The following is a 20,505-nucleotide window of genomic DNA, read 5'->3' on the forward strand; positions in this document are numbered from 1 at the left end:
CCATGGAAACTCTCAGACAGGAAGGAATTTGTCCTGCCATATCTAGAAAATAGTCTGTAATGGTCAGCTCTTGGAACAAAAGTGTTTCGAATAGTGGGATATATTTAAAAATTCTTGTAGTGAATATGTTTTAGAACCCCCCCCGAATATGCAAAATCCAATCTTATGCTAATGGGCTTCTAGTATGGGGATTTAGGAAAGACTGCAGAAAAGTACAATGTGCGCAAGAGAAGTGTAATGAAAAAATCTAAGTTTTACCTCTCTGTCCAGAAGGCTTCTTAGGTGTTGAATGGGTGTCAATGAAATATTCTTCCTTTAAGTAGTGTGTTTATCCATCGCAGCCATTCATTGAGGGACTGTGTGTGTGCTTGGCTTGAACTGCTGGAGGCTGTCCTCTGAGCACCCATGGATTAATTGCTTTTGGAATGTCTTAACTACTAAAACCCATTATTTGACTCTCTTGACAAATATCTTTAGTATTCACAAATGGCCTTTATTTTTGTAAATCACAATGAGATATAACATTTTTTACCTAAAAGAAATTCTAATGCCAGATTCCAGAATATTTGCACATCCTTCACTGGAGTTGTACATTGGTATGAAATAACTCTAAAGTCAGCAGTCCTCCAGTCAGGAGAAGATAGAGGTAACTTCTAGGTTTTCCATGCTTTGTGTAGTCTTTGGTGTTGATCTGTGTGTTTTATCAGTTGGATGAAAAATATTTTTTCACATATTTGACCAAATTAGAATTTAATTTTTTTTTTCCATGAGTCCTATCAGCAGACACTGTTTTCTCATATCTTTCTGTAGCAAATGTCTGGCTTGTTTTACTGCTGTGCTTTTCAGTTTAAGTTGTTGAACCACCTGGCTGTGGCCTGAAGGCAGTTTGAATGCATGGTATAGTAATAAGCTGATCCAATGGGTTTTGATGCTTTAAATCAGCCGTACCACTCTTGCTTCTTCCCTTGTGCTGTCATTGCTGTTCAAATACCCCTGTGGTGATGATCTTCTGATGGCAACTAATGGTTAGATCAGCTTACCTCTGGTGCCAGACTGCACCTGAACATTTTCTTGGAGTGTCTGGGGTAATAGTAGAACAAAGGTATTATGGCTTGTGATTAGGAAGAGGAAAAACTAAGGAGGAAAAATCATCATGAAAACTTTCCACTGCCCTGTCAATTTTGCAGTTGCTCACAGCTGCTGAAAATCAATGTTCAAAGTCTAATTCTACGTGGCAGGCCAGGTAACGAACAGTTTTATATATGTGTATATATATATAATGGAGTATTTCTGTGTGCCTTTTACAAGCGTTGGCTGACCTTGTTTGTGTTATCTGGGTTAACACTGTAATCTCCTGCTCTAATATGAGGACTTCCGTCTTACAAGTTGATCAGTTTAGTTTCTTGTCTCCTGACTTGAGGAACCAAAAGGGTTGCAGAGGGTAGTTCCAACCAAAATTAAAGGAAACAAAGGAAGAAGGAAAAAAACCCCACCTCACTCGTCTTGTTTATTATAAACTATCCCTGCTTAATGGCTGGGTTTCCCTCACAAGGCTTGGTCCCTTTCCCTCATCTGGGAACTGAGGGTAGGCTACTTTCTAAACTGTGTCAAGAGATGGGCATCTTAATCATGGACAGTCATTTGTCTTTCCAGAAGTATAGAAACCCCTGTTAGATGTATTTCCCTAATAGTTAACTAAGTTGAGAAAGAAAGGAAATACTGGTGACATCATGTATGACTTAATATGGTTATTAACTGTGCAGGTGTTGTAAAGCTGTGAATCTAAACTGTAGTGAAATAATTGTACCATATGGCAGGGGCTTTTTCCTCAATTCTTATTCTTCCACATTGACCATGGTTTTTTCCTCTATAAGAATGTGCTATTTTGGTAATACCTCTTAAAAAAAAATTAAAAAAAAATCCCTCAGACCCTGACAGATTTTGATAGCACTGGTTCCCTACTCATTTCTCCACATTTCTCCAGTATGCATATGTAGTTTTGTTTCCTTCCCTACTGCTCCAGTTCTAGGCTTTCTCCAGCTGGCAGTTCTTTATCTGCTGTGCTTTCCATGAAGAAGGCAAATGCTCAGCTTGCTCTTTTCCACTATCTCCTGCACCCCTGAGGGGCTCACACCCAGAGCTTGCAGGCCTGTGTTGCATGGTTCAGTATTGCTCTCTTGATGGGAAGTCTGGGAAGCACTAAATCATCCGGCCACATACTGCTTCCTTCAGCTTTCTCCCCAGCAGATCCGTGGGCTGTTTGCAGTAGGGCGTGATGGCTGCACGCAGCTTTAAAGCTTGGGAGTGGGGATGGGCTTTCTGCCCCCACCCCCTCACCCGCACAGACATTTCCCTGCTCTCCAGCTGCTCTGGTTTCCATCTGTTACAGAGCCTTCTGGTGCGACTGTTTCCTCATCTGCTGAGCCTAGTGCAATGTTGAAGGACCAGACACTGTGCTGACCTGGGGAATTAAGAGGTTGTGGTTTTGGAGAAATTGGCTTGCATGCTTATTTTCATTTTTTCTCAGAAATCTGGCATGCAACACATGCGCATCTAGTATTTTGAAAAACTTTGTTAAGTGCATTTTCATTTCTTTGTAGCAAAGGTGTTTGCTCATCTTAACTGCACATATGATGCTGTAGACCTGTCTGACATGGCATCTGCCCCCTGCCCTGGGAGGGTCACTGTGCTTCCGTCTGCTATGCTCAGAAATCTCCAGCAATGGTAAATGTTAACTTTCAGCACACAGACAAGAGAAAGAGCTGAAGCTTTATTTGCGAAGACAAAAATATGCAACTAGTGAGAAGTAGAAGGGAGCCAAGGGAGGTGTTAGGAAACCTTGGAGTGGCCATCACTCTCCTGGCCCAGTAGCTGGGGAACTTTACCCTTCGAGGTGCTTTGCTTTTGGCAGGCAGATGCCTGCTGCCCATCCTCAGACTGCTATTTTAGGCTGCTCTTGTCTTTAGCACTTCCATTTTGCAGTCAGTTAGATTATGCCTTTCACAGATCGCTGGGCTGTTGTTCTCTCTTGAGTGATCCTGGTGAGTTACCAACATCAGCAGAGAGAGAGAGTGGCAATGCAGGCCTGCAACAGAGTATTTCTGTAAAGAAAAATAGATGGACAACAAAATGTCCATTTCATGAGTGAGGAACTGTAGCCACTTCTGACTTGCCAGTACACAGAAACCCTGCAAAACTTCATGAATTATCCCTGCCGAAGTGTATGAAATTGTCAGAGAGCAGTCCCTTGCTCATCAAGTTGTCCTGGTGGGTGAGAGTAGCTTCCCTTTTTCTGACTACTGCATCATCTTCTTTTTGGAAGCAGTTGTTCTTGGCTTTTAAAATCTGTTTAGACACCATCAAACTGATTTCTATTTCAAAATTATATGTGTAAATGAGAAGTGTACCTAGCACCTACTTTAGTAATTGAACAAAGCTTTTATTTCCAGAACCTGAGTACTACTCAGTGTGTGGGAAAAGTGTGCTCTGACAACTTGGGCTGTTTTTTGAGGACTTCTGTGATCTCACTGAAGGGTTTTAATATTAATTCATTGCTAGTGTTATGGTTATGTTTTGATGATAGTCACTTAGGAGATGGGTGTTAGGCAACCAGTTGGAAATTACTGTAAAGTGATTTTTTTTTTTAAGTGGTTCAGACATTCAACTTGAAATCCCAGAGCACATTAAAAGTGCTAATTCTCATTCTCCTGAAAGCAAGATTTCTATGTATTTCTCAAATTAGCCCCTCTCTGCCCCCACATCCTGGCTAATACAGTATTTGTAACTGAACCACTGATTTCTAACTAGGGATCATGCATTTATTAGCTTGATGTTGGCAGAAGCTGATATTGAAGAAATAAAATATTACAGAGTTGCTGATAGGAGTAACTGTTTGCCTTTTGAGATGATAGATGAATTGCATTAACAACTGTAATATACTTCTGGATGGTTTTCTGTGCAAGTGCAGCTGCCACATATTGTTCCATGCAGAGTGAGAAGCTCCATGCTCATGAGATGTGTTGCCATCTTCAAAAACATGGAGCAGAGGAAACATTGATCAAGAAGGGGAGGACTTTGTGAGAAGGAGAGTTTTCATTGACTTGCATGACATTCACACAATTCAGCCTCTCAGCTGTGCTCAGTCGTGAGCGATTACCATGTTAATAGTTTGTGAGTACAGCAGAACAGTAAGAGTGTGTATAGAGGAGTTAGGGAAGAGGCTCTGCAATTTTTTGGAAAGAAGCTTCCCCACCCTGTGTTCTGCACTTGGAGTATTACTAGGAAAGACACAAGATCACGGTCAAGGGGAATCCAGCTTGTGATTTCTGATGTTTTGGAACAACAAACAGTGGAGTGAGTGTCTAGAGATGGTTTAAGGAGTTTGGTTGTTTGGTATGCTAGTCTGTCTGGCTACAAGGCTCTCAGATTAAGTAGCTACAGTATGGTATAGCAGAAATAGGAAATTAATTTAAATGGATGCTTTAGTAGTTATCTGGGTTTTAATTCATTCAAAACTGCAGACGCCTAGGTCAGAAAAGTAGGGGCAACTGGCTGGATGGTCTCTGGCTCCTGTGAAATTGTGAACTTTGTGATAAATGCTAAAATCTTCAATCTAGTTCTCAAAACTGTAAAAAGATTCCAGTGTGTTCAACAGCACCATTTAATTTGTATCAGTTACCTTAAAGGGTGGCATATCTCTGGTGAAATAAGATGGACACCGCTTTTGCAACGAAGTATAAATGATTGGACTATATTGCCATCACAGGTTTGAAATAGAGGCGCTCCACAGATTTCTATCTTGTAGATGTTCCTTGCATCACTGCTTTGTTGATGTATACTTTCTCCTTTCCACCCAAATGAAACTCTGGTTTAAATATGTTGTAGTTGGCTCCAACTCTGAAGAAAAAGGCCTCTTTAGTACTCTCCTGCACCTTACTGTAAATCTACTCCAGCTTTAATGCTGTTACCTCACTCAGTGTTTTAGAAGGTGTGAGAGCTCAGTTTTGTCCTTATGAAGATGACAGAGCATAGGTGTGAGAAATGAAAAATTAACTGTTGATCCTCAGGTAAAGTAGCATATCATGACCATAGCAACTATCTCAAATTCTTAGATTATCAACAAGGGCTATTTGTGGACCAGGCTGATACTGTGGAGCTGACTCTCCTGGTTTAAATGAACTAAATTGAATTACATGTTTATTGCAGAGAGAAAAAGTGATTTTGTCTGTTTCTTCGTAGGGCATCTTGATGTTGTGAAAAATGTAATAATCCTTCCTGTATGTGATGCTGTTTACAATCTTGAGATCCCTAAAGAATAGGGGAATTTTCCCCTTTAAGCACACAAATGTTGAAGTGGTTTTGTTTGGGTTTTCAGGATGGTTTTTCTTTTTACCTAATGCTTCAATTACTGATTACTGGAAAGGTTATAAATAAACAGTAATTCTTGTTTTGTAGCATCTTCCATTCATTCTCAATAATCCATTTTATATGGAGGCATCCAGAAGAGTTACTAGAATGCATACGCCATCTAGCATTTAGTGTTACTAACACCTAACTAGTGAATTTATAAATGCAGATGCCAAAAAATGTAGGTATTAAATAACCAGAAAAATGTCTGATTCCATTTACAGTTTTGCATATAAGTAAAGATACTCTTTTTTTGATAAGAGACTGTCAATATTGTCGAGTCTAAAGCTTACAATTTGTTCAATAAAACCTTCACTTAGCCTGCCCCTAGAAAGTTAATTTATAAGTAGCCACAAATCAAACACAAATGCAGCCTTTCCCAGAGGGAAAAAAAAAAAAAAAAAAAAAGAGACACACATTAAGAAGTCTCAATTTTACATAAATACTTCTAGCTTTTGGTAGCAGCAGCTTTTGAATATCATCACAGTGCAGCCAGTTGTGTAACCCAAGGCTGCTGTGGAGGCATGGCTGACTAGTGAAGATTGCATGTGAAAGGAAAGGTGGAAGTTAGCTTACCTGGATGCTTGAAAGGAGGATGGGAACTCCTGACAATCCCAGTGAGCAAATCTGGTTGACAGCTGTTGCCATTGCTACTGCCTTGTAGACATCTCAGTGAAGCTGGTTCCGGTATCTTTTGCTTGACTCTTCACTTTTGGTTTTTGAGCTGTGCAGATACAATAGTGCAGATGCTGTGGAGATACGATAGGTGCAGTTGGCGTTGCTGTCCATGGCACTGGGACGTAAGACCTGGGTTTGAGGGAAATGCAAGCAAAAGAGCCTCCTTAGCAGTTCATATAGAGACCAGGTGGAAGAAGATCAGTCTATTAAGTCTTCATCTAGTTGTAGAGTGGTAAGCACTGAAGTTTTTCAAATAGCATTTTCTTCCTGAACAATTCATTCCTGTCCAAGCATGGCACACTGGTATACAGTGCTCCAGAGGAGCCTGATCCTGATGACTGGGTGTTACTGAGGTATGCTCTTTCATTGCTTGCTTTGCTTTGGAGCTGCAGTCTCACTTGAGGACATAACATGGACTTCTCTGAGGTGATCTCTCTTGCTTCTCTTTCAAGACTAAACTTTGGGATAACTGTTACCTGAAAGCATGGGTTATGTGGATTTCAGGTGCTGAACAGCATAGGAAAGGAAGAATGATGCTTTTATGTGTTTCAGATTTTTGGATGATGCTCTGTGATCAGGTACAGTAACTAGCAGGTTTTGTAAAATGTTGGTCAGGAAAGCTCATTGTGTAGTGACAGCAGGCAGTTCACCCTCCTTTTCAAGTAGTTTTATGTACTTCTACTTTCATAACTAGTTTTATATAGTACATGTAATTGGAGGGACAAGGAGCTAGATTTTATTGCTTTGCAAGCATAATTAATTAAACAGTTACCTGAGCCTCAGCTGTAGATCCAAATAATATTTGCTAATACAGCATAAGTGTTTAATCTGCCACTAATTCCTGTGACTTCTAAATCAATTGATCTTTAGCAGAGCCTCATGCATTCTTTTTCCTCAGCTGTGCACTTGATTGTTGGGTTCAGGTGATCTAAGTCTGTGCTACAATAATGCCATTTACTAATGCTTAAGTAAAATGTAGTATAATCTTGCAGTCTTTTGGTGGCTATCTTGCTCTGGATGAGGCTTCTCTTTTTTTGTAGTGATAAAGTAACTTTGGAAATGTGTAGCATTGGAATTTCAGAATTCTTTGTATGTGTTCTAACTGTCCTTACTACGTAGTTGATAAGCAAAGGAATACATTTTTAGCTGTTGAGTTTATTCACTTTTAACTAGCAGGTTTTTGACTCTTGATAGGAAAAAGATTTTCCTCTAGTGTTTCTACATTGCACTGTTGAATAGATAATTCATTAGTCGTTGTCGGTCTTATTCTGAGAACTGGACTCTGAATAGTAGGTGAAACAGCTCTAAATTTGGCTGTTGACACAAACCTGTATGGTTGCAGTCTTCACATAGTACTTGATTAAGAGTCCTTAATTCTCTTGTTCTGGGATCCTTGCTATTTAAATGGGTTTGCTTGGGTTTTTTTAATGAGCCATTTTTTCAATCGTACTTTCACTTTTCCAGGTACTTACAAACACAAAAGAAATTGCTAGTCAAGCAAAGTTTGCAATCAAACTCTTCCAAAATTATCAAAATAAGCCTCTAACCTTCTAGGCAGCCTGCCCACTCCTTTAATTTTCTTGCTTTTCCTACTTAAAAAACCACAACAAAAGCAACAACAACAAAACCCCACACAAAACAACACAAAATACACAAAAAACCCCTGATCCTCTACCCTAGATTTTAACCTCACAGTTTTTTGTGAGTAGAAATAAATTTTTGGGCTTGTTGAGGGGAGGGCAATGTGCAAAGTTTTGTTTTGGTTTTCTTTGTTTGGGTTTTGGGGGGCTTAAGGATGATTTTAAATTTATTTCAACTGAAAAGGATGTGGAAATTTCTAATTCTCTGCAGATGCTGCAGTATAATTGATAAGCTTAACAGGTAATTTAAATAGACCGTGAATCATTAGGAAGAGTGAAGATAGTGCTTTCTATTAGAAAATTAAGTTTATCCCTGCTTTTTGAGAGACAGTTGAGCATACCATGAAGTGGAACTGGTTTCCAGGTTCAGTTCTAGACGAGGAAAAATTCCCTTTCACATCTAATCCATGAATGCAGCACTGTTCCTGTGTGCTCATCATTTATCTCTGCAGAGCTTGTGGGGAATTGAAGGTAGCTCAAGAACTTTTCTGCTGTGTGTAAAGAATGTGGTAGATGAATGTCAGCTGCTCCTGTTGGTTGCAGTAGTTTGAATGACTGTGACTGTGGGTCCTGGGTCAGCAGTTTGCACATCAAAAGACAGTTGCTTCCAAGTTTTTCAAAATCTTGATGAGAAGGGAGTGAATTGCATAGTTCTAGAATTTTACGTGACAAATTTTCCCCTGGAAGGTTCTTTATTCATTTGAACTTAACTATCCTGGAGTAATTTTAGAACTGCAAATTGATTAAGCAAGGTGCTTGAAAACACCCCAGCTGGTTTTCTTCTGTGTGAAGCAAAAACTGATGTCCTATTAAAGTTTTGCACAAGAAAATTTGGTTATCTTCCCTTTGAGCCTGCTTTTATAGAGGAAAAACACTGAGCTCAGTCCTGCTTGGACAGAAGGGCCACACTGCACATGAGAACTGACAAGAGTTGCACTCATCTGACAGTCCCCAGTGCAATTTTAAAATTTCAGGCACTATTGTTTATGCTGTCTAGGCACCTGTTTTTTCCATGTCCAAATGAACTTTAGCTTTTTCTTAAGTATCTTACTTAGTCTTATACATTAGAAGCTGTTGAGAGCTACACACACTTTTCCCTTGGCATTGTCCATTGGGGAGAACAGCGTGATACAGCATGTTTGTGGTGTGGTTTGAATAAGTCCTGATGATCACTGTGAGCCAGGTGTTATGTTAAAAAAACAAAACAAAACAACACTAAAAACCACACTAAAAAAACAAATGAAGTCTGATTTTTTTCTTGTATGTGCAAGAGCCTGCTTCCATTGCACTGACCAAGAATTAACCTTTTTTTTTTGGCATATCCTTCTCCAAAAAAAACAATAGAATGTTCAAGGTGCATATGTTAATTTTGTTAAAACAAACAAACCCCTAAATTTAAGTAGTCCAATTAACAGTAGTATTGCAGCTGCCCCCTGTATTCCATGGGATGTTACTGAACCCATCTGATGGTCCAGGCACTAAATGAAAGTTTCTGAAATCTGTTTACTCCATGTACTGTATTCTGTCCTGCACTGTACTGTTTGTCTTCACACTCTCTCACCCCAACACTTTTTCTTTGTGGTTGATTTTAAGTTAGTGAAATAATTTAACACTTCTTTTCAATAGTCTATAGGATATGATAAAATACATAATTAGTTTGATGCTACAAGCCTTTTTTGTAACTAAGTAAAAATCTGTAAAAAAAAGAGAAAATTTTAAATTTGTAAAATCTAATGCTTGAGTCTTTGAATGGTCTCTAAGGCCCCTTCCAACCCAAGCCATTCACTGTGTGATTTCATTTAAAATACATTAGAAAACACTGATGTTATCTTTTTCTATAAAATACAATTTGTAATCTTTTTCCTGGTGTAGTATGTAATAATTTTTTTCTTTGCTGAAAGGGTCAAGACAGTATGCTTAAGTGTATGAGGCAAAAAAGATCATCAATACTGGAAGCTGAGTGAGAGCTTAAGTTCAGGTGTAGGATGATTCATCTTGCCACACGTAAAGAGTGTAAGGGAGAACTACCATTTTGTTCCTCAGCCCTGAAGTGTGTTCTCTTTAGTCATGTGAAAACTGGCTTTTCACTCTGGGTGCACAGGGTGTATTTATCTTCACAGAAATGAGTGTGGATATGTGGTTCCCGTACGAGCGCAGACTGCGATCTACCAGTATTTATGAAGAACACATGTACAGGAAAATGACTCTTAAGTACAAGTCATAAATTGAAATGATTATAGAATATACGTGGACAAATATACCATGTGTGGTATTGGTAGACTGTAATTTCATCAAGTGGTTTTTCAGACTTCATAAACTATGAATGAAACATGATTGTATTGGCCTTGTAACAGGTAAAGTACAGTACAGGGTCTGGCTACTTTAAAGCGCTCATAATTCTATAGCTGGAAATAGCCTTTTGGGATACGATTAAGTCTTAAAACCTGCCCGTGATTAAAAAAATACATTTCGGTGAAAATCACATGTTCAGAAACTCTGGGAAACATTTGAGTCTCCACCTCATGAATTTTTACAGTTCCCAACTTTCTGGGTGTAAACACCACGAGCTGCTTTCGGCGAAAGGAGCGGGCAGAGGCCCCGTGTTACCTTAGAGCTTCGTCACCCCTCCGGTTCTTTCGTTGTTTTCAGCGGGTTTTTTCCCGGTTTTGGTGGCTCGGGCTTTGTTTACTGCGGGAGCTGTGCCCGGCCGGGCAGGCCCGGCCCCGCGCTGCCGTGTGGCGGCCATGCCGCCCTGCCCTGCCCTGCCCTGCGCAAATCCTCCCGCTCGCCGCGCCGACCTCTGCCCTTTTGTATCCTGTGACACTCAGCCTGTCTTTGTGCTCAAGTTTATCCATGATGGATACGTTTCCCTCCCAATCGCATATGCCGGGAGCCCGGCGGAGCGAGCAGATAAATTATTTTCAGCTGCAGGCCCGGGCTGGGGGAGGAGGGCAGGAGGGCGGCGGGGCCCCTCCGCGCCCTAGCCCAGCAGGACGGGCCGCAGCCTCCCACTCCCCCGGGAATATGCAAGGGGATGACTCTCGGGCCTCTCAGATCCTTTTTAAATGCAAAAGAATGTAGGAAATTGCCAGATCAGTTGGTTAATCAGTGACAACTGCAGTAGGTGCACAAAAAGCCTGGAGCCATCGGTTGCACGGGGTATTTTTTCAGCGCCCCAGCGGGGTCGCCGCTGGCCCCACCTCTTGAACACCCGGGCCGGTTTAGTGTCAGCTTGAGAAGGGAATGTAATTGCGGGGAGATTTCTGGGTGACTGATGGCAATGGCGACAGTGTGACAGTGCAAGTCTTCTCCCTGACACCACCGCCCCGCTGGCCCTGCCAGAGCTTTGTGCTCGCCTGGCCGCAGCGCGGTGCGCTGAGCGCTCAGCTGAATGTCCCCGGCCCACCTAAACAAGGCAATCATGTATGTAGCCCATACAATTTTCCGTGTTTTTTTTTTTTGTTTTTTGTTTGTTTGTTTGTTTGTTTTCTTGGGGTTTTTTTGGTTTTTTTTTTTGTTGTTGTTTTTGTATTTTTTTTTTTAATATTGGCTATACTACTGCTTTGTTGTGGTCAAACCTCATTAAGGGGTCACATTTAGCATGCTACTTACTGCTCCTTTTTATGGAGTTATTTGCAAGGTTAACACCTCTGTCAAATGTTTTGAAGAGTATTCTTGAAACATTTTTGTGACCGCAGTTATTTCTCTTATTTATCTAGGACTATTTTTAGATAAACCACCTCACATCTGTGTTTTAAACTTATGTTGGAAGAGAGGGTGGTCATGCAATGAAAAAGGCCTCTTAAAATTCCAGGTTACGTAACACTAAAACTGAGGTATTTCTCAATTAGGCTTGTTCTCTCTTCTCTCACCTGATGTTTTTTATGTACTTAAATGTACAAAAAATACCTTGTTTTATTTATTCCTCTGGTTACCTCATTAAAGGCCTCCAAGCATGTGCTCTAATAAATAGCTGTAAACTTTCCTCTTCTGATCAGGAAAGAAAAGATATGCTGAATATATGTTGCTGAGGCTTCTTCTGTAGTATTATAAGTGCTGATGTAAAATTAGCCATGCTCCCATGTTAGGGCAAAGAGTTTGCAGCCCAACTGGTATGGCAAATGCCTTCGTGTGATGTAACAGCGAGGCGCAGTGGGTTTGCATCAGAGTCCTCCTAAGTGACACTCTTGTGGTCTTGTATCAGAGCTCCAGTGAACTTGAATGACGTAGGATATTGTTTCCAAATGTGTGGCACAGGCTGAACTCTGGGCTGGTCATTCCTGCATCAGCTGCTTGACAGCAGCAAGCTGCCAAATATTCGAAGGCTGTGGTGCCCTCAGTTGCCTCAATGAAAGCCTGTTTTTTGCCAATGTACATCACACATTAAGGGAATATAATCCAATCTAGCTTTTGAGGAACAATTTTATGAGAAATGTAGGATTTCACGGATTTCTTGGCAAAAAATTTTTACTGAATATCATTCATGGCATTTTAGCTGATTGCACATTGGCAAAACCTGTGACCTTTGAGGAAAGGCACCTAAGGTTTGCTCTCCCTTCCCCCCCTTCTTAATTTAACTAGAGACATTGACAGCCTTTAAGTTGCTACTGCAAATTCTTCTAAGGATGTATGTCTGTGAAGAACTAACTGAATTTTACTAAGAAAAAGGTGAAGCTAAACTTTCCAGAAATGTTTAAGTCATATTTGCTCATGCTTCCCACTAAGTCAGAATATTCCTGAAGTGCATCAGGTCATTCTTTTCATCTCTGCAAGTCCTGTCTTCCTTTCCTGGGACAAGGGGGAACGAGATTCCTGCCATCCTTTGATGTCTGAACTATACGGACTTAATTTTTAACACAGCTGTGCTGTGTGAAGTGTATAGTAGGAAAGCATTCTAAGTGAATTCAAAAAAAAAAAAAAAGGTCTTCAGGCATTCAGGAAACCAAGTTTCTTTGGAAACTGCAGTCAGAAATGATGTTGCAATCACTTTACAGGTCTGGTCTTATATTTTGGCTAATCTGTATGCAGGAGGAACGTACCATGCGTGGCGTGTGACAGCAATGAAAAGTAAGCATTAAGCACGTAGGAGACGAGGCATGCTTCCCACAGACATGGTCAGGCACTTGCATAACTGTCCTGGCATCAGCAGTGCTGTGTGCTCAGTAGGTGAATGAGGTGAAATGTAGAAGCCTCACCAGCCATCTTGCCCAATTTGAATGTCTTGTCGTGACTTTTTCTATGTTGTCATGGTGTTATATGTGTTTACGAAGTTTCTGGTGAATGTTTTCCTTCAACTTTGTGAGTAAAATAAGAATGTGACTTTCATTGCTGTCATTTATGTCATGTCCTTCCATGCAGCAAATGCTTAAATTACTACCCCTAACAGCCAGCAGGAGCTTAGCAGTTTTGAAAAGCAGTTTAAATGTGCAATGTTTAAATGCAGATTTAGTAGCCTAATGTTTAATCCTACATTTTGAGGCTCTGGTCTCAAAATGACCTTTGGCATGGTGTTGTTTTTTAGCACAAGAGGTCTTTTTAGCCTATTTCTTCAAAATAGCATGGTATTTGTGGTGTTTATTGCATTGTATGTAAGGGCATATTTCCATTATGTGAGTAGCCAGTTTGTTTGTGTCTGTCAAGTACTTCAGAGTTTTGTCAGTGGTATCAACTAATAGCTGTAAAAATATAACTCTGCATGACACATGTCATTTCAAGCTTGGAGCAGTCAGTATTAGTTGACTTCTCACCTTCTGTTTATTCAGTTTATTTGCTGCATGGCCAAATTCTGCTGAATTTCTTCTTCTATGGAAGGGTTGATAGCTGAATCAAGGAACCTGTTGATTTACAAAATGTTCTTTTGAACGGCAGAGTGTGAGGATGGTGTGAAGGGTGTAGGCATCTGTGTGATGCCCTTGCTGCTTCGTGGTCTTGACTGCCTGGATCTGCTGCTTTTTGGGAGCAAGACTAATGAAGTTCAGGTTTTTAGTGTCTGCAGCCTTAGATAAGTTATGCGTATGCAGCAGCCAGTTTAGTTCAACTTGTAAAAGCGGGAAACTGCTGAAGACAACTGAGTGCATGCAGCTTTGGAATATTAAGCTGGACAATGGTTAACTACTACTTCAATTTGAGATCTAGCTGTTTAAGACTGAAATGTTGCAAACTGGAGTAAATGTAAGCTTTGTTGAGACAACAGGGTTGTTAAGCAATTGATTGTGTCCTGGTGGTTGGGATCGCACCACTGCTTTGAAGAGAAACAGGCTGTCTAGGCAGCCTTAACAAAATATATTCATTGACTCTTCAGGTCACTGTTCTTGGAGCCATCTTTCATGTTCACGAACAGAAAAGTGATAGAATTTTATAGCAGAACCTGTGTAGTTTAAGATGGCAATAAAAAAAATTCACTGTCTTTTTATACATTCATACTTCATTTCAACTATCCACCTTTCTAAGGATTCAGATAATGTTCCCTTTGTACCCAAGAAACAGTCAGTGCTTCTGCGTACATTGGTTTTAAGTTGCAGGAATGCAGAGAAGATGTGCCATCCCTTATTTTAAACTATTTCATAAAAAAATGACAGTAAGCTGAGTTTGTAATGGTTAGTCTTGCTATTAGTAGGTCTGCATTTATGGGGAAGTGAACAGTGGTGCTGAATGAGTATTTTAACTAGAATTATTGCTTTATGCAGGTTTTACTTTTATTTGTGTGTTGGCTTTCTTTTGTTTTGAAAGGAAGCAGGCATAGTTGCAACTTAAAATAAGGCTGTGACTCTTGTGACTTGCTTAACTACCTAGATGTCTACCCTGTTATAATAGAAGGCTGAGAGGTTAGTAGGTAATTCCAGTATTGACTGTTTCCTTATCAAAACATTGGTTAATTTATTTTGATCAGGCTGTAGCTGCTACTGTCTTTCATGCTTCAACAGCTGCTGTTAGCCATATATCACATCAGAGGTGTGACTTTTATTGCGGAAAGTAGAATAAGGTTTGGAGAGACCACAACGGACTGTTAAGGGCTGTGGTCATTAAATTTGAGGCTGGACTTGAATCTGAAGAAATACTCCTAAAATTTGAGATGTCTTCTTTACTGTGGCCTTATGCTGTATTTCATATGTAGTAACTTTAGCATCCAGAGCTCAAACATGAAGTCGATTCATGCCTCAGATAAAAAAGCAGATCTAAAATCACACAATGGCAAACAGCATTTTTGCTCTTAATTTAGATGATGGATTTGTTTGTTTACAAATTTCATCATAAACTTAAAGGTTAGTTTTCTTTTGAAAGAGTGTGTGCTTAGGAAGCCAGGCAAGTGCTAGGTTCCCTAGCACATCTCTTGCATTTTAAGGGGCAGTACTTAGCCCAAACTTGCAGATTGGGATGGTGTTAGCTGAACAGAAACAATGTGTGTTTAGTAAAACAAAACTGTTACCCTATTATAATTTGGTTCTCTGGGTATATTAGCATATCCAAGCTACTGTGAGCTAATGTTGACTGTTATCAGTGGCTGACTGGCCTGAATCTTATTGGAAGTTTGTCAGCTGAAAAACAGTAAACAAAGCAGATTCAAAAGCATGCTTGATGCTTGTAACCTTGTTTCTGGAGAGAAGAAAGCACTATTAGCTTGTTATAAAGTTTCATTAGTGCTTCAGGAGAGTAGAGCCTGCTTGTCTTAAAAAATGGTTCTTTTAGTAGGCATGATTTATATAATAAAATGAGTGGAAATTCTTACACTTCCATAACTGTGTGGCTGTTTCTGTTTGTGGTGGGTGAGATCTACTCGGCTCCAGTTTGATATTGCCCAGATTACATCAGTGGTTGGGAGCTAACAGTATCTGTGTGCTCTGCTTTTTAGCATTTCCAGGCATAGAGACTGTTCCGTTAGATGGAGACTCTCAGTGCACACTGATGCCCAGCTTTAACAGCTCCCAATGGCAGTGAGCATCAGTAGTCGCAGTGCCAGAAGTCCTTGAGCAATCAGGGATCTTCACCACAACTGCGGTCTGCTCTGGAGCAGTCTAATAGCAAAAGGTTCTTTTGGTGAAGGAGGTTTCTTCTCACCTTATTGAAACTTCCTTATGGTGTCCCCTAATAAACTGAATGAGGTAAATATTCCAGATGGTTTCTGCCTAATAATGGAAATGAAATAAAACCAAATAGATATTAGAGATATGAAGATGGCTCATAGGAGTTTACCTCCAAGTGATTTAGGAAGTGTTAATATCCCAGCCGAGCACTAAAGAGATTTAAGAGTGTGGTTTTAAAGGTGACATTCAAATGCTATTTTAAGAGGAGTGATAAATGCTTGTGCCTTTCCTCTTGCCCTCTGCTTCATGCTGTAGAAGGTCCTCTTGACAGTGGCTAGGGGAAGGGTAATAAATGTGCTGATATTTTCTACCTAAAACTTGTCTGGGACAAATCACCTTCAGTCAAACAGTCTGGCCTGGCATTTTGCGTCCAAAGTGACTGAAAGCATCTCTCCTCCACAGCAGAATGCAAGATTTGAAAGCATAAACTTGTAAATCTTCTTTACTTGGATTGCTGGTTAAGGGCAGTTGGTATCTGCAAATAGAGTCACCACTGAATTACAACCAAGATGCGAAAATGGTTTTACTTGCTAAGCATATGGGCTCCCTTGACTATTGTGTTAAAGTATATTTTGCATGTAAGACATAGTGTTTAAAATTCTAATTTTAAGAGAAGACAGCATTAGACTGCCTCAGTTCATAAAAAATGGGTCCAAACAAATCTTTGGAGTTCTTGTGTGAAGAGGATGGTGAACACATTTCAGAATAGACCTGTCTTCCCTGTGGAAAACCTGAATGAGAATTTTTCTGAATCTGCTCTGTTACTCTGTTGTTGCTTTTTGCTTTTTATTCCCCAAGCCCAAACTGTACCTTGTTAGCTTAGCTTTCTGTTAAGTCCTTTTGCCATTACTAATTCTCTTGAATAAGTATTCAAGTTCTGGAGACAACAAAACTTATGTGTGGTCTTCCAAAGTGCTGTAGTTGCAGTAGTAGCATGGTGACCTGGAGATGAGTAATGAACTCCTGTGATAATATTTTGTGTTACCATCGTAAAGGAAATTAGGATAAGGATTGAGAAATCCACCCTATCATATGATGAAGCTTTTAAATTTGGTTTTCTTACAAAAACCGAGCACATAGTTTTGCTGAAGTGGGAAGAAGCATTGTGTCTTTCAGTTTACAAATTCATTCAATTAAGATAAGCTGTGTGCTTAAAAAAAAGAAAAAAAAATTCACTTCCTAAAGGCTAAGTCTTGGAGTTTGGTCTGTATTTAGTGGGTCATCCCTGTACACATTTGAAAAATCTGTTGTGCCTATAGCTAACTTTAGTTCATTGTAGGACCTGGTGCTTCTGCTTGCTCATCTGATTACACAGCTCAAGGGAATAAGGTTAAGGGCATGCTGTTGGTAACTAGAACGTTTTCAGGGCTTTAGTTCAGCAGATGGGCTGCTCGGCTATATTCATACATCTGCCTACCTGCTGTGGCAGCTGCTGCTGCTGCGTGTTGTGTTCTTTTGTTCTGTTCCACCCAAGAAAGGAGCACTAGGAAGTGTAGTGAATGGATTAATTTAAGGTTGAGGCTAGTGTTTTGCTTGCTTCCTAACTCTCTATCATAATAAAGCTTTGGATAAAGCTAATGAATCCTTCGTAATGTGAAATAGATTTTAAAGATGTATTTAAGGGGCTGAAACTAGCTAGCATTTAAAAAAACAGTCAAGAATGTTTTATTTATGTTGCCTGATGTTATTTATTTCAATATCTTCTTCTCTTTCTTCCCCCTTCCTCTGCTTTTTCTAGGAGCAGTAACCAGACTTTGCCTGACACTGCATGGTCCTAAAGAATTAAGGAAATATGGAATGACATGAAGGAGATTAGTTGAGGATTAAAGGCTTTGAGGACAAAACACCTCACCGAGGTGAAGCACAGACTAACATTCTGGTTGTAGCTCCAAGGAGCTGTGTGCTGAAAAAAGATGGCAGATCCAGGAATGATGAGTCTGTTTGGAGAAGATGGGAATATTTTCAGTGAAGGGTTGGAAGGTCTTGGAGAATGTGGATATCCTGAAAATACAGTGAATCCTATGGGTCAGCAAATGCCCATGGATCAAGGATTTCCCGCTTTACAGTCATCTCTTCATCATCCTCCTGCAAATCAAAACCAAGCCAAGTTGACCCATTTTGATCACTATAATCAATACGAACAGCAGAAAATGCACCTGATGGATCAGCCGAACAGGATGATAAGCAATGCCCCTGGGAATGGTATCGCGTCTCCTCATTCGCAGTATCACAACCCTCCAGTTCCTCAGGTTCCTCACAGCAGTGGTGCTGGTGGTCAGATGGGAGTCTATCCCGGCATGCAGAACGAAAGACACGGGCAACCCTTTGTAGACGGTGGCTCCATGTGGGGACCACGGGCAGTTCAAGTGCCAGACCAGATAAGAGCACCATACCAGCAGCAACAGCAGCAGCAGCAGCCGCAACCCACACAGCCGCCACAGGCACCCTCCGGGCCCCCTGGGCAGGGCCATCCTCAGCACATGCAGCAGATGGGAAACTACATGGCTCGTGGTGATTTTTCAATGCAGCAGCATGGTCAGCCGCAGCAGCAGAGGATGAACCAGTTTTCTCAAGGCCAAGAAGGCCTCAATCAGGGAAACCCTTTCATTGCCACCTCAGGACCTGGCCACTTGTCTCATGTGCCCCAACAGAATCCCAGTATGGCACCTTCTTTGCGACACTCAGTCCAGCAATTTCACCACCATCCCCCTACTGCTCTCCATGGGGAATCAGTAGCCCACAGTCCCAGATTCTCCCCTAATCCTCCCCAGCAGGGTGCTGTTAGGCCGCAAACACTTAATTTTAGTTCTCGGAGCCAGACGGTACCCTCACCTACTATAAACAACTCAGGGCAGTATTCTCGATATCCTTACAGTAACCTTAATCAGGGATTAGTTAATAATACAGGGATGAATCAGAATTTAGGCCTTACAAATAACACTCCAATGAATCAATCTGTACCAAGATACCCAAATGCTGTCGGATTTCCATCAAACAGTGGTCAAGGACTAATGCACCAGCAGCCCATCCACCCTAGTGGCTCACTTAACCAAATGAACACGCAAACTATGCACCCTTCACAGCCTCAGGGAACTTATGCCTCTCCACCTCCCATGTCACCTATGAAAGCAATGAGTAATCCAGCAGGTACACCTCCTCCACAGGTTAGACCTGGTAGTGCTGGAATACCAATGGAAGTTGGCAGTTACCCAAATATACCCCATCCTCAGCCGTCACACCAGCCCCCTGGTGCCATGGGAATTGGACAAAGGAATATGGGCCCCAGAAACATGCAACAGAATCGTCCGTTTATGGGTATGTCTTCAACACCACGGGAGATGGGTGGGCACATGAGACCAAATGGTTGTCCAGGTGTTGGCCTTGCAGATCCACAAGCAATACAAGAGCGACTAATATCTGGCCAGCAGCTTCCTAGTCAACAGCAGTCTTTTCAACAGCAAATGCCAACCTGTCCTCCCATGCAGCCTCATCCAGGGATACATCATCAATCTTCACCACCCCCACATCCTCATCATCAGCCTTGGGCACAGCTTCACCAGTCACCACAAAACACACCACAAAAAGTGCCTGTCCTTCAGGTAAGCTACTTCCAATTAGTAGAAAATGTTTTAAATTACTGTAAATGCCTTTCAGGATACACAAGAGCTATGGTTTCCAAACAATTGCCCCGGTTCAACTCCCTTGTTTGTTACTGGTTATGTGGTTTTTTTTGTGTACAGAGGCTGAAGGTAAAATGAGGTTCAGGTATCTTTCTAACATCCTTACTGTAATTTTAATATAATGACATTATGGATAGACCAAAAGGTGATACAACAACAGGACAGACTGAATACATACCATTTTTTTCACGTTGGTTCTTCTGGGGAGAAGGTGGAAAGCATGTGTGAGAATTGTCATTTAAACTATTAAATTTTTGTACTTGCAACTTGGAGAAAGAAGTGTGTGTTATAATGTGTTTGCTTTGGCCAAACCAAGGTGGTTTTTGTTTTGGTTTTTTTTAATCCTAAGGGAATGTTCTGTGGTTTTAAATTAAAGTTGAAATTGTTACATGTGGAAAAAAAATTCTGGCATGAACTTCTTTAGCTTAGCACTAAGTAATGAAACTGAGAAGTGATGGGGAAACAGTTTATGCAAGGAGAAGACAACAATGTGAATCAGTCTGAAATTAAATCTTCCAAGGCTCAAATGAAATGTTAAATAGAATACAAGTTTTATTTTACTGAGGCTCTGATCTGCCAGGTTTTGATGGCCATGTCATTTTTCAATTAAAAGCTAAAAATGGTAAAACATCTTAATACAGATCCTCTGTAGCTTAACAGGTTTGGCTACATGCTAGTATGTTAATCTTCAGCTGCAAAAGTGCTCTTTGGAATATTCACATTTGCCGTTGTTTGCCTTTGACTTGGTCAGTCTGAATTCAAGAGGTTTTGGTACCAGATGAATTAGTGGTCAAGGTATCAAAGGTTTACTAATTTTATTTTTTTTCCAATCAGTCAGTAATTAATGCCAAGTAGCTCTGCCCATAAATACTTGGAGACAATTGTTGGAATGCAGTAGTAATGACACGATGCTACAATACGCTTAATAAATCATAAAAACAGCTGTCCTAGGCAGTGTCCCGGGCCTGCGCGCAAAGCAGCTGCTCAGCCGTCCCCTCCGCTGCTGCCTGCCGGCTGCTC

At 40.7% G+C, this 20,505-nt stretch overlaps 1 protein-coding gene and 1 long non-coding RNA gene across 6 annotated transcripts in view; one reads left to right on the forward strand and one right to left on the reverse strand.

Moving 5' to 3' along the window:
• Window positions 1–20,505, forward strand: part of CHD7 (chromodomain helicase DNA binding protein 7) — a 133,207-nt gene that overhangs the window by 24,038 nt on the left and 88,664 nt on the right. For all 5 annotated transcript variants that reach the window (XM_015618543.3, XM_015618542.3, XM_015618541.3 and 2 more), the window contains one exon: window positions 17,544–19,404. In XM_015618543.3, coding sequence (XP_015474029.1) covers window positions 17,719–19,404 — 1,686 coding nt within the window. In that variant the 5' untranslated portion in view covers window positions 17,544–17,718. The remainder of the gene's footprint in view (window positions 1–17,543; window positions 19,405–20,505) is intronic.
• On the reverse strand, window positions 453–10,584 carry LOC107200271. The gene is made up of 3 exons (XR_001519569.2): window positions 10,332–10,584; window positions 5,983–6,213; window positions 453–3,101 (listed from the first exon to the last, which is right to left on the reverse strand). It is a non-coding gene; the product is annotated as an uncharacterized LOC107200271 (long non-coding RNA).

The sequence above is a fragment of the Parus major genome, chromosome 2, assembly GCF_001522545.3.
Source record: "Parus major isolate Abel chromosome 2, Parus_major1.1, whole genome shotgun sequence".
Lineage (NCBI taxonomy): Eukaryota > Metazoa > Chordata > Aves > Passeriformes > Paridae > Parus > Parus major.